Source organism: Filicampus tigris, chromosome 16 (assembly GCF_054856515.1).
Source record: "Filicampus tigris isolate MCC_2025a chromosome 16, RoL_Ftig_1.0, whole genome shotgun sequence".
Lineage (NCBI taxonomy): Eukaryota > Metazoa > Chordata > Actinopteri > Syngnathiformes > Syngnathidae > Filicampus > Filicampus tigris.
The window spans coordinates 14,619,175-14,634,125 of record NC_141232.1 but is presented as its reverse complement, the minus strand read 5'-3'; the positions used below and the strand labels follow the sequence as shown (position 1 = coordinate 14,634,125).

Genomic DNA, 14,951 nt, shown 5'->3' with positions numbered 1-14,951 from the left:
TTTTCAACAGCATATTTTGAGGAGTCTGTTCACTCCCCAAATAAATGTCCTCTTGGGGAGCCTTTAGATCAATTCATGCAACAATATTACATCCACTTCACCTCCACTAATATAATCACTTGTACCACAATAAAACATGTCAAAAGCCATGTCGACATTCATGCATGACTTTTAGCATTCACGCATTCACACTGTAATACTCACCATAGCTTTGTTGTTTTTATGACCTTTTTTTTATGAAAGTAAATAGTAAAACACATACACTGAAGAAAATGTGATGGTAAAAACAGCTACCTAAGAGCATAAGGTGAAAAATGATTTTTCATGGTGCGGCCCATTCTAGACTTATGCTTAAAAACTAGGAGAAAGCCCGTTGTCAAATATTTTACAAAGAATAAATGGGGATGTTTTTCATGTCTGTGTCATTTTCAGATCTTTGAATAACAGATCTTGAAGGATAATTAAGGCCTTCATTTTGCAACTAATTAAAATGAGACAGTATGGAAAACTGTCTTTTTAATTGCTTGTGAACAAATAGGTCTCTGCACTATATACAGGGCTGGCTCAGAATTAACTAGGCATTACAAATTGCTTATAAAAGTGATAGTATCATATAAGTCAGTAAGATAACTCTTTATTTATTTATTTATTTTTTACAAACAATGAGGTGTACAAGGCAAAACCTTGCACGCTTGGAGTACTTGGAGACAAGGAGTCAGGGGATTCTCATTAAGCCTTGGTAAAGATTAGCACTCTCCCGAGTGACAATCAAGTTATCTAACGTCCCGTGAAAAACATGTATGTCGAATTTTGTCTTTTATTTTTTTCCATTTTCATATTAATTGGATGTCTGCAAAGTGGAAACCCCATTAACGTAAAAAAAAAAAAAAAAAAAGGAAAAATGTGTTTTTCACAGGACGGCAACGATAATGGTCTTCAGAACATTGTTAAAACTAAAGCAATGATGTTGTCTAAAACCTTTGCACAGTTTAGGCAGAAAACAGACACACACACAAAGCAAGTCATTTCATGTTCAGTGATCTTGTGCTTTGATTACAGGGAAGCAGTTTGAAACACGTTGACTGCAATGTCATCCTCTTGGCAAAGCAAAGTCTCCCACGGTCATCTGATGAGTCCGAGATCGGTGGGTGGGTGTTTTGATCAATGACAGTAAGGCATTTTGAAGGAGAAACTGACACAAATGAGTCAGACTCTCACGGATGAGATTGGACTTTCTCACGGCCATGTCGGCCAGCTCACCTTTTATTGATCTGCCTCAATTGGATGAGAGAGACAAGTGTCTGACAGATCTGCAATCAAACCAGATGTTGGATCCTTAAATCGTTTGATTTCAAACTCCTCTCACAGTGAGATGGATGTGAGGCATTTATTTTCCAGTGAGGTGAAATGACCTTGACGTGCTTCTGGTACAGAGTAGCGCTAAATATAAAATGACCGAGCATCTCAGTCCACAGAGGAGGGAGAGCAACTCGGTGATAATAATACTCACTCAAGTAGATTGCTGCTGAAGTGCTTGAAATCATAAGTTGCTTTCACTCATTCAATTACTAACATAATAGAAAAATCGATTGTATACGCCCCCCCCAAAAAAAAAATCAAGGCATTGTTTTAAGTAAATAAATATCCTTAAAGCAGAAGTCAACCCAAACATGTTTTTTTGAAGAATATGTTCCCAGAGGCCCACTGGTTGAATAACGGCATTCTGATTCATTTTGCGTTTGTGGAATATAAGTTAAGCAGCAAAATGCACTCGTTTTTAGCCATCTCTGAGGGCGGTCATTTTTTCTTCTATCGACTGAAAATGACATCACATCTGCTCACAACGACCAATCACGGCTGACCTGTTTTCTGAATCTGAGCCGTGAAGCTTGCAAGCTTGCCCTGAAGAAGGCCTACCAAGGCTGAAACGCGTAGGCATTATCTCCAACTGGCCATGTTAAAATAAAGGCTTTTTAATTCAAAATACTTTGAGTGCCTCAGTTTCCATTTTTTGAAGAATTACAAAAGTATGTTCTATGCAGCCCCCCTAGTCGAAACACGACATTCTGATTAATATTAAGTTTGTGAAATATGAGTTAAGCAGCAAAATCCACCCATTTCTGATATGGGTCACATGCTGTCGACTGAAAATGACATCACAGTTGCTCAGAGCTCAGACAACAACCAATTACGGCCTCAGCTTCAGAAAACAGGTGAGCCGTGATTAGCCATTACCTGAGCCTTGAGCAACTGTAATGTCATTTTCAGTTGACAGAAGTGACAAAATGGCCGCGCCTTGAGATGGCTAAAAACGGGTGCATTTTACTGCTTAACTCATATTCCACAAATATTAATCAGAATGCCATGTTTAGACTAGAGAAGGTGCATAGAACATGTTATTGCAAACATTTTTTGGGGGGGTGGACTTCCTCTTTAATAGTTAAAAAGAGGGTGGGACACACCTATAAGGCGCACAATTTTCCATGATGTACCAAAAAATGAGCAAGAGTTTAACTTTAGATTCCTGTTTAGCTTTTTGTAGCATTTTGCTATGCTATATTATGCTGTTGTGTTTGGTTATTTGTTGTTGTGATTGGTTAATTACAGTTGCATATTTTAATTTGCTGTTGTGTTTTGCACTTCCGGGGCCACCATACCTACTGATGATGTCCTGACACGTAGGTCAGTTGAACCATTGAGGAGATGGTTCCGTATAAAGTTAAACCGTCTGTTTTATTTTTGGCATCACTTTATCCTTGCTCTAAATTACAGAACAATAACAGTATGGAAGGACGGATGTGTTAATCAAACAGAGAACTACCCATGGAACTTGTGTAATCATCACCTAACAGTTTGTTGGCCTGCTCCTGCTGCGTTGCATACCAACAGCAAAATCTTTACTGGGACGCCATGGTTGAGAAATTCTGAAGACAACGCCCCAGATGCAGGTAATCGTTTACCCTCAGGACCAGTGGCATATGTAGAAGATGGTAGACTGTGATGGTATCCTAAGAGAAACACACAGGGAGAAACGTTTGAAGAACTGTACCTGCATGCCATACAAAAGTGTTCAGATTTCTTCTGGTAAAGGTGACTGATGTTGAAATGTAACGCATAGAATTGTGAGCGAGGAGGCTGGCTGTGATATGGATGAGACAGCGGCTTTCTATTTAGGGGAGTGATTCATGGAACAGATGGACTGATGGCGGTCTGAACTCTCAGCAGGAGCGCTTATCTGATGCAGCTTGTGATCCACCCCCTTGTGTTTAGACCCACACAAGGACGGGTGTGACTGACTGGGCGAAAAAGCCGAGTTTATAATATCCCCGTGAAATGTGACGCCGGCCGAGCGGCATTTTTTGTCAGGCAGTCGACAACCTCAGCGCTCACGAGGTTGACTGTGATAAATCACGCAGCAAATCCCACTCGGACGAGACGCAATTGATAGGCCAAAAGTTACTGAGTCCTCCCCAAACCACAATGTTTTATTTAAGCCTGTTGTTCTCCTGACATGTGATTCATCACTGCCGGTGGCTGTGATGAGTGTGATCTTTGCAAAGCAGCAAACAACTGTGTTAGCACAAGCTACCACTCAGATATAATTGGGGTGCGCCGGGCACATTAATCTGGTCATTGCAAGAAGGGCAAGACCTATTCAAAACTAATCAAAGTCTACAAATACACCATCAAAGCTTGAACATGAATATGCTGATTGCGATGTCTTGACCCCGGGAATTCAAATTCTGATGAGAACGCGCGGCTTTTCATTTAGTAACGTTGCTCTAATCAAGCTAGTGATAAAACTCACTTTAAATCATGGATGACAAGTTTCTCAAGAAATGACCTCTGACAGCTCTGGGAATGATGCATGAAGGAAATCTCCTTTTAAAAGCCCACTGAAACATGTTCATGAAAGACTAAAATGCTGAGGTCACCTCCTGGTCTGTCCCGCTGAGAGTTACACAGGGCTGCCACCGCCAAGGAGAGCCACCACTCATTCCTCATTAAATCAAATATTTTATGGCTGCCTGTCAAACGCTGTATCCTTTCGACACTTCTGTTTCTTGTCTCCTTTCACTTCTATTCTGCTGTTTTTAGCCATAACACAATTGTATTTGTGTGGTATCACAATTTATGTTTTGACACGCCTACAGACACACACAAGCGCCAGTTAAATCATGTTTTGAATCTAATCGGGGGGGAAATGGGAAGAAATCGGACGTTTGGGAGTTTGTCACTGCTCTGCACTCTCATACTTATTTCAGGCAACCACCCACCGGGAAGAAGCAGACTAAACACGGTCAAACTATAATTAGATATGACTTTTCCTGAAGGATTCTGCTCTCCATGCACACACACTGCAAAGTAGTGGTACACTACGAGGAACTGATACTAGAAGAAAATATGGAGTTGGTCCAGCAGTTCTAACAATCTCTATGGTCTATTCATGTTTTTGTGCTTATTCATACAATGCAATACAACTTTCTTTATATAGCGCATTACATAACAGAGGGAGCTGTAACAAAGCACTTTACAAAATAATTAACAATAAATAATAAACAACAAAAAGGCCATAATATACAAGTGTTAATCAATAAATTAAGGCTGGAAGCATAACATGGTCCAAAATGTGTTGACAAGATGAAGAGGTATTTGATGCCTAACAGGGAACAAATGGGTCTAGCAAAGACCCTGGTTGGTTAACTGATTACTTTAATGTTCGAGTAATTAGTGTTAACTTCATTAACGAAAGTGAAACGAACATATTTTCCTCAAAGCACATTTTTCACCGGATGAAAACTACACTAGACTAGACTAAAACATCAATTAATAAACAATAAGTGTGGGACTAAATCAGGATGTATTTTCGTGGAATAATAAAGACGAGACAAAAATGTAGTTCATTAAATAAAAACTGGGCTAATATCTATGCACCTTTTAATTCACAAGCACAGACAAGAAATTCATATATGATTTCTTGGTGGGGTCCTGACTAAAACTAGACTAAAATGTTGACAGTTTTCTTGACTAAAACTAGACGAATAAACTCAGTTTTCTTGGACCAAAATGCTCGACTTATAGTCGACTAAAACTTGAGGAAATAAAAGCGGTATGAGGTTCACTAAATATGATAAAAACTAACAAGCATGACATAAACTGAACGAAAGCTAGACTAAATTTAAAAATGGCTGATAAAATTATCACTATGACCAATGTTTTTTGATTTTCAGGAAGTACAATCTAGAGTTGTGCCATATAATGTGTGGTACCATGCGGCAGCAGAAATGTGACTTCAAAGGAAGAAAGTAAACTATAGGAGTTTAGGATGATTTTGTAGACTGCATTAATATTTGTCTGTGAAGAAAATGAATAAGTGCAATAGCCCAAGGTCATGAGAACATTTTGAAGTTATACTGCATAACAATCCAGAGATTCAACTGATCTGAGGGCCTTTCAGTACATGTAAAGCCTGAGTATCTGCAGGTTTATTTAGTCAAAGACTTTGAAAATCATTTTTGAATGGCGTCAAGTCAAAAAAAAATCTTTGCATGAATGTTTCATGTGCCCCCACCAGTCCAAAATTAATATTGCGTTTGTGTAATAAGACTTAATTTGATCCATATCAGAGGGCCGTCATTTTGTGCTGCTGACTGAACGACTGATGTCATAGTGCCCATGGCTTGCGTTGCAAACAAGACCAAACCCAGACAACAGGTGTGCTTTGACATTCGGAGCTCATGGGCACTGTGATGTCAATTTCAGTCGACAGCAGGTGGCTGTACAGGCCAAAATGGCAGCCCAGTTTAATCCCAAAAATCAAATTTTTCATTAGAAATGCAGTGCTCAGACAATGGTGAGCAACATTTTCACTTGCCTGTGAGTGAGGGAAAATAAAGCCGAGTTTGGGAAATGATGCAGTTGGGTACATGAGAGTACACAATGCTGCACACCGCTAGCTGAGAAACAGTTGTAATATAGTAAAGACATCGAAGATATAAATCTGATAGCACAACAGCGCTCGGCACCGTGTGTGTGTGTGTGTGTGTGCATAACTCACAGTGTTCTACGTGATGTTATACACTTTGTAATCTGCTCCTCAAGGCCCCCCTGCAGTAAAGTGCACTCCCTGCGGGTTTCATTAAGAATACTAAAGAATAAAAATGGCTGTTTGCTTACCGGGCGCTTCCAAACTTGAAAGCAGGTAATAATACCAGCAAACAACATATATTAACTTCAAATACATGTAGCTTGGTATAAATGAACGAGAACCTTGGGCTGGATTTTCAACCATAAAGCTACCTGAAGTCCGTGCAGAGCCGCCTCTGATGTAGAGGGGCGGAGCCTGGAAGGCATAGATGACATCATTTTCTGCTATACTCGTTAGGTCGTCTACATCAAAGAAGGAGCGCTGGAACCCAGTGGAGTAAATTTCAGTGAGGATCACCTGTAGAGGGAAATATCAAAATTGTCAGGTATTGAATTAGAACAAGTTATTATTATTCTTACTGATTTGAAATAAGACTGTTGCTGTCTTTATACATTTACTGCAATCGTTTTATCTGTTCTAAGACACATTTGGCAACAGAAAATGCAAATTTCAAAGTGATCAGCATGTTATTTAACTTGATTTACATGATTATCTGAGTCAGAATACAGAATAAATGTGTTCTCTGCCACCACCCTTCTGTAAAAAATGGTTGCTATGAGCATTAGGTCCAGGCCTGTCACGATAACTTTTTTTTTTCACTTGGTTGTACAAAGCTGGAATGACTGTTTGGGAAATGTTAGATTTTTTTTTAGGCAATTTGCACTGCCTGTCAAGTCTGCAGCATTTCTTTAAATGCTGGTTTCTCATCAGTATTCAATGGCTGCATCTCTTGTACTATAAAGCGTGTAACGCTATCAGTGAGGCGTTATTATTGCAAGCTTCCGTTTCCCGACATGTTTTTTGTTCCCAGCTGAATTTGGGCTTTAAATGGACTTTAACTGGAGGTTTGTTGTGTTGGGAATTTCTTCACACAAACGCGACATACCAGCTCGATGTTAGCGGGCCGCTCTGCATTCATCTGACTTGAATCCAAAGTGTTCCCACAGTGCCGTCATGCTGCACTAGTTTTGGAACTAAATGCATTGATGCCGCTTAATTTTTCCGCGATTATACACCTACAGCTATCTGAAAACGTAGCTTTGAGTATGCTGTTTTTTTCTCTCCGTTTGAACGCTGTTTCCACTGTCTGTCTTTGTGTGTGTGTCTGAGTAAGTATTTTTATGAGTCCCGCCTCCCTCAGCGGTGAGCAAGTTCACTGACCGGAGAAGGACAGCATACACACTGAATGACTAACTATAGATGTATGTAAACAAACATGTATGTAATTAGAAATTTATTGCGTCTGGAACAAAAAAAAAACTTCCTGTCCATTTTATTTATCAAATGATAAATTGATATAGTCATGATCATGCTTAACGTTAGGAAGCAAGGCAACACTACGCGTTTCTATGAAGTGAACAATGTCAACACAGCATTACATTTTACTTGGAATTTATACAATCTTGGTGTCTCCCATGGATATCAATTAGACCTTGTCTATCATCACATCATAATATTATGGCATTTCCGCTGCTGTCATATTAAAACAGCAGCATCAACCTGCTCTTTTGTTTTGCTGTTTCCTAAAAAGAAAATGCAGTTACAAGCAGAGGTGGGCATTTTTATTGAGTTTGGCTGGTCCGTCATTCATCATCCGTCATTTTTCGTGCCGAACCAAATTGTAATTGTCAGTTGGTCAGTCTGTCAGTATGTCATGGCGGATAAAAACCTACTTCAGTCATTCGTCAGTTTGTCATTTTTAAAAAGAGTCCCGTCATTCGTGAATTGTCAGCAGAACGGGCGTCCGTCAGTTATGGAACGGTCCGTCACTCTGACGGGATGCCCACCTCTGGTTACAAGTGTGTCTTCTCCCTGATATGTTTGCCGATTGTCAAGTGAATTTGAAGGTCATCAAGGTTGTGGATGCACGAACTAAAACACAGGATTTCGTCAAAATCGAAGGACAAAACATAATTTTGTTAGAAGCTTAAGTAATATGAGGGAGATACAAAATTGCAATATGTTCGATTTTTCTTCTAATCGCGCCTGTGCAACCATAAATTTGCTGCCTTAAAAAAATACATTATTGACAATGTTTAGTTGACAAACCCTTTCACCAAACTCCATCCCTTTTATCAGTAATATAGTAAAAATATTTGCGCCCCTAAATGCCCTACTTGCACCCCTAAAGTTTCAGGCTAGGGACCACTGTGCTCCTAGTATAAAAAAAGCTAATCTGGAGCCCTGTCGTCGCTACACACAAAACATTTCCACCTCAAAGGCATTAATGAACCCAAAAGTGCCTCAGGTGTATTGTGCTGTACAGTTATGCCAGTTCATGTTATAACAGTCTGAACATCTAGGAGGACTAACACAAGTCTTGTTTATGTTTACCTGATCTGGGGAAATGTTGCCCTCATCAGCCACCATCCTTCTCAAGCAGGCGACAGATCCAAACAGAGGCACGGCCAGACCGACTCGCAGGTACCTTTGTCCTTTCGTGCTGAACACCAGAGTCACACACATGGGCCTGCCAAAGAGTAACACACAGTTCGGCTGAGTGGGAGCCAGCCTAACCTCCATTTGGTTGTGTTCTGAGTTTGAGCACACTGCGCTACGGCCAGGAGGGGACAAAAGAAGACTTTCATGAATAAGTCAATACATTTTAACATTAATAATGGATCATTAAGAGTTAAGTTTTATGACTGCCAAATAATGGAATCTATTGCATTTTTAAAAGCAGGGAGCCCTTGGCTCTGACCTCTCCAGAGGCAGCCGCCTGTTTTACGCAGCTTTTCAAGCTGACAACCTCTCTTTGTAAAGTGCACCGGGTCAAAAGAATTGGTCATTGTATGTCTTTCTGTGTGTGCATAAGTTTCCATACATAAGATTTTTTTTAATGAAAAACATTTTTATTATCTTGTAAAGGCGTGGGTGATTTTATGTTTTGTAATCGCCACGGCCTTCAAATGCCCCCAAAGATAAAAATCAAGTATGGTGAGAAATGGTAGGCCACTCCACAGGAAAACCGATCCAATCAAAGCATCTGAAACTGCTGATTCTAACCACTGATGCACGCGGATACCATGATGAGATGGAGCTCCATCTTGCTGAAAGTAAACTGAAAGTCACCATTGTCGTTTAGGGATTGGTCAAATCTCTTCTCGCAACATATTAAGATACCGTTCGGCAAGATTTCCATCAACAAAAACATAGTCTCAAAAAATGATTCTATCACTCCATATCTCTGCCCACGTCATCAAATTTACCAGCACCTTGGACATGTTTTTTTTACTATTATTATCCAGTGAGGTTAAACATTACTGAGCATGCTTTGAAATGTGTTTTCAAAACAACCATAGTCATGTAGAAGATATTATAGCAATACATATAGTACATATCTTTTACATTTTTACTAGACATATATATCCTGTATATATATGCATATACAATGGTGAATTTCACATTTTTTCCACAAATCGATACTGATGGTCAGTCCTGTCATATTTTTACAAATTATTAATTAATCTAAGGTGTTGAAAATAGCTTGAGAGTAAATCTATTGACATTTAAAGTGCCTGAGAAGTGTCGTAATACTGCACCTCTTCTTGCGGGGGAGCCACATTGTGTTGCCTCAAGATCGAAAGTGTGTCTGCTATTTTATTCCCCCCCAAAAGTAAAAATCGTCATGTTAGATACATTTTAGTGGGCCTCTTATGTTAAAAAATCAATGGCTTTTTGCTTGCTATGAAATGCTTCATAGCAGAAGAGAGCCATGGTAAATTATTTTCTCTCTATGACACTATCTAGTCATCTTATCGTTATTTTATTTTTTCCTTTTTTTTTTTTTTTATTGCATCCCTCATGACTCTTATACAATTGAAATAGAGTTTGGAAAGATGATGTAACCACAGTGCCTAGCTTTGTTTAACTATTAAAGCCTTTTCTTTTGTTGGGGGCTCGTCAGGAGCGCAGACTTTGATGTGCGCGCTTGGCAGCAGCGACGTGTCTTTTACCATTTAATCAAAACAGCGCAATGATTTAGAATTTGAGTGATGTGGAAGTGACCGTATGAGGAGATACTCTGACCGGCTAGTTCATGAACCTTACCACTGGCCACTGTGGTGTACATTAAAGTGGAAGTCAACCCAAACATATTTTTTTCACGAATATGTTCTATGCAAGCCCACTAGTTGAAACGAGGCATTCTGGTAAATATTGCGTTTGTGGAATAAGAGTTAATCCACTCGTTTTTAGCCATCTCTTGGGGCGGCCATTTTGTCATTTCTGTCGACTGAAAATGACAACTCAACTCCCCAGGACTCAGGTAACGACCAATCACGGCTGACCTGTTTTCTGAAGCTGAGCCGTGATTGGTCGTTACCTGAGCCCTGAGCAACTGTGATGTCATTTTGCGGTCAACAGAAGTGACAAAATGGCCGCCCCCTGAGATGGCTAAAAAGGGCTGGATTTTTCTGCTTAACTCATATTCCACAAACGCAATATTAATCAGAATGCCGTGTTTCAACTATTGGGCCTGCATAGAACATATTTTTGAGAAAAAATGTGTTTGGGTTGATTTCGTCTTTAAAGGTCAGGGTGCAAACATTTTTCAGAGTCTGTTGAAATTCATATTCTCATTGGTAATAGGTTTTATAATACACACAAGTCACTTCCTGCAAGTTGTCAACCACAGATCGATTAGAAAATAGGTTTTACTTACTCATTCTGAACCTCATGGAAGCTCGAGGAATCGTCGGAAGTGACGTAGATGTAGCTAAACCGCTCGCTACACCAAAGACTGTACAATTTCCATGCGCTACAAACACAGCACATTCAATGGCGAGCAATATTTTGGAATGAGGATTTCGAAACACACGAGCCGACAGAAGGGGGTGTTATTAGATCGTTCATGATTAGTAGTCATTGAATCCTCCGGCTACTGTGACGTCACATCTCCGGAAAAAGCCGAAGATGAGAGAGAGATTCAAACGGCAGACGACACATTCTGAATTGTATTTAGTTATAGACTGCTGTCTACCAACGACCTAATCACATTTTAATGACAGTTATGCATTGTAAAAGGTGTTCTAGAGGGCTACAGAAAAGTTTTCAATGTTTGCACCCTGACCTTTAAGGATATGCTTTTGATCAATGTACAGTATCTTGTTACCGCTTGTTTAATAGAGCGATTAAAAGAGCACCAGCAACTGCATCCATTCACTCAATGTACATCACTCGTTATGGATTACAAATCATTCTCACTAGCACTGGTAGGCTATATTTAATTAGCTAACGACGTTTACTTTACTTGAGACGTGGAGTTGAGAAATTGTACTGTACTGTACAATAAAAAAAATAAATAAAAAAAATCTAGTGTACTGCATCCGGAATAAGTGGACCACACTATATAAAGATTGACTGTAGTGTTTGGTAACTCAAGCAAGATGTTTTTGTTTTTAGATTTTGACAGGAGGTAGCTCATTTTGACATTTTAAAAGTAGCCTCCAAGTCAAACCAATGAGGGCACCCCTGCTTTATTATTGCACCAATGCAGGATAGAATTGCAACCATACTGGATAAACAAAATGATCCATTCTCCAAAGAAATGCAAATACAATCAACAAAAAATCCAATGTTTGGGTTGTTGTTGTTGTATTTGTTTGGAGGCAAGCTGTGTGTATGAGTACATGGCTCAGCCAGTGAGAATATTTGCACACACAGTCATAAAAAGAACCTGAACACTGATTTGTTTTTATTCAGTATACCTCTCCCGTGAAGTCCAAAGAAATGAATGTTTGAAAATGCTTTCATCTCGGCGTGTGTCTTGGATCATGCTTTGTTTTTTCTTCTAAAAATAATCACCCAAATTAAAAGAAATGTTGGATGAACTCTGAACGGCGTGCAAGACTAAACATTTAAGAAATAACTAAAAATAATGAAAACTAAAGAGGTGTACAGCATATCTCAAAGCAGTGCAGAAAAGATCCGATCAGATGTGTCGAGTTCAATTGTTTTAGAAATAAATACTTAAACATTAGCGTCATGTGACATAAATACTCTATGGCTAGGAAATAGGTTTGAAAATAACTGCACGAGTTTTGTGTCCAACCAGGAAAATGTCAGGGCATTCTGAACCTCTCCTCTTTGATCTGAAATAGCGTTGGAGTGGATGTTGCTTGAATGAGACATTTGCTCTGAGAAATTTACACTTGCTTCCTGTTTTGATGCAGGCAATTCTGTTTGACAAGTGTTGCGTGAACAACACTGGAAATTGTTATTCTTCCAGAGAAGATGATGCATTTTGTTGGTTGTAAAGATTGAATCTACACTGTGAATATAAAAAGTCGACACGCCGATGTTCAAATGTTGAGTTTTTGTAATATAAAAATATATATACATTACCATATGAATCATTTCCAAACTGTTTCCATCAATTTAACCTTGAAGATGTACAACTCAATTGAAAATCAAAATGTTTTGAGAGGGGGTGTAAAAAGAACATACGGTATAATGTTGTACAAGTGTCCACACCCTCTTATAACTCAGGATGCGGTCGTGTTGAAGATTAACCAATCACATTCAAACTCATGTTAAATGGTCAAGAAAGTCAGCCCACACTTGCCACCATTTACCGATTAACTTAGGGCTGGGCGATACGACTGAAAAGTATATCACGATATGAGTGTTTCATATTGGTCGATATCGATATATATTGATTTTTTTTCTTTTTTTAAACTATTGAAAATAATGACCCAAATAAAAATACATTTAGGTTATTTTATTTTAACATAATACTAAAGCTTTAATAAGAGGTCAATGTAACTATGAAAGAGTGAAGTAAACCTGTCGATATGTCGATTAAATAAACTCCATTTTAAAGATAATGTGCTTAGAAGGGCTGAGAAATGTTTGAAAAACTGTCACAATCTAAGTATTTCATATCAGTAAATATTGATAATTATTGATTTGGTTTTAAACCTTACCTTTAAATAACAGTCAACTGTTTTTTGTACATCGTTATGTAGTGTAATGTGCAGTTTGTCCTCCATCGGTGCATTGTAAATGCTTATTTCCATTAGGTCTACCCCAAAGCAGTTGTTGACACATAGCCTTCATTCAATGTTCATTCAATGTTCATTCAATGTTCATCCAATGTAAGAGAACGAATACTCTCGCAGTGCATACATCATCGTTGACCAACCGTCTTAGGACTACTTTATCTTTTTAGCGGACTCATTGTTGCCATAGTCCATTCATATTTTACTTGCTGGATTTTACCTCGAGTGCGATGCCGGTGTCGGATAAGGCTACTAACTACTGCTAGCATATCAAAGACAAGAACTCCTCTACTTGTACACCAGGGCTCCATCCACGGGTTTTTAATAAGGTTATCATGCATAATATAATTATGCGAGTACGGCGCTCGCTCGCTGGATGCGAGCATAGCGCACGGACGCCGGGCCCGCAAGCGTAGCGCACGGCGGCCGGGCCCGCGAGCGTAGCGCACGGCTGCCGGGCCCGCGAGCATGCTCCATTGAGTTAAGAGCTTTTCTTGTTGGTTTAAATGCTTCTTCCTTGTTGGTTTAAAAGCTGCTTCTTCTTTGGTTTAAACGCTTCTTCTTCATGTTTGGAGGCGGAAGCGCGCTGCCTACATCACGCACCATGCTGCGAACGGGTTTGTTTTTCCTTTTTTCTATTGAACGTTTTATCGAAGGCATTTTCTACTGGTATCGATCACGTGTCAATCGCGATACATATCGATATCGAATTATCGGCCAAGCCCTAGATTAACTCCAAAAAATATATATTTCTGATGTTCTAGTAGGCTTTTCCTGACATTTTGGAAGTTACATCTCACAACACAAGTCGTGGTCTGTTGAGAGCTTCCACATTGATCGAAGTTGTCAGCCAAGAAAGGGCTACAAAAGAATTTCCGAAGCATTAAATACACGATATACATACACAGTGAAAACTGCCACATCAAGTGGAGAAAATACGGCACAACAGTGACATTACCAAGAAATGATTGCCCCTCCATCCAAAACTGATGAAAAGACGCAAAGAAACTGGTACGGGAAGGTGCCAAGAAGCCAACAACAACATTGAAGGAGCTGCAGAAATTTCTGGCAAGTACCGGTATTGGCTGTTTGGTACATGTGACAACAATCTTCCAGGCTCTCTACATTTAAGGGTAAATGTAACTTCCCCTTATCGTCAGTGCTGACTCATAAAATCTCAAGATACAAGAAGTTTTAGCCATATCACATTACACTTGCTGACCTAATCACAAATAATGTAAACAAGTAGTCACTCCAAAATGCCAAATAGATGAGCTGCAGATGTAGCGCCAGCCATTTGTGATCCCAAAGCACCTTTAGTGTCCACAGCCATTCTGGATTGTACCTCTGTTAAGGTTGAAGGCTTTGTTAGCAGAACGGTGCTTTAAGCGAAGTGCTTACATCAGCCTCTTTGCAGCTATGCAAGCATCTTAATGTGGATGTCATTAGCTGACAAAGTGGCTTCTTCAAATGAGTCTTTTGAGGATGCTGTCTATACCCTTCTGTTTGTGTAGATTACAGGCCAGTAACTCATGAAGGCAACTGGATCCTCATCAAATAAGCCATTTTTTAAATCCCCATCAAAGAGAATTGAAGAAGCATTTGGGATAAAAGATCAAAGGTTTTCCACCAAAACAGAGAATCCAGTTGCCTTCCACTCAGGCCTTGAGGATTACCAAATCCACCTCATAATTCTACAAAATGTCAACAATTATAATATAAATATACTTAAAAAAGAAGATTCAAAAGATATTAAAAATAACGGCCTGAATGACGCTGGTCTCAATCCAAAAGAATTCAAT

The 14,951-nt window shown here is 39.3% G+C and overlaps 1 protein-coding gene across 1 annotated transcript in view; it reads right to left on the bottom strand.

Annotated features, from left to right (window-relative positions):
• The window catches only part of usp43b (ubiquitin specific peptidase 43b), a 72,730-nt gene that overhangs the window by 19,223 nt on the left and 38,556 nt on the right, over window positions 1-14,951 (bottom strand). Inside the window, exons 5-7 of the mRNA XM_086056017.1 lie at window positions 8,483-8,618; window positions 6,301-6,445; window positions 2,846-3,008 (exon numbers count right to left, since the gene is read on the bottom strand). Of these exons, the coding sequence (XP_085912143.1) occupies window positions 2,846-3,008; window positions 6,301-6,445; window positions 8,483-8,618 (444 nt within the window). The remainder of the gene's footprint in view (window positions 1-2,845; window positions 3,009-6,300; window positions 6,446-8,482; window positions 8,619-14,951) is intronic.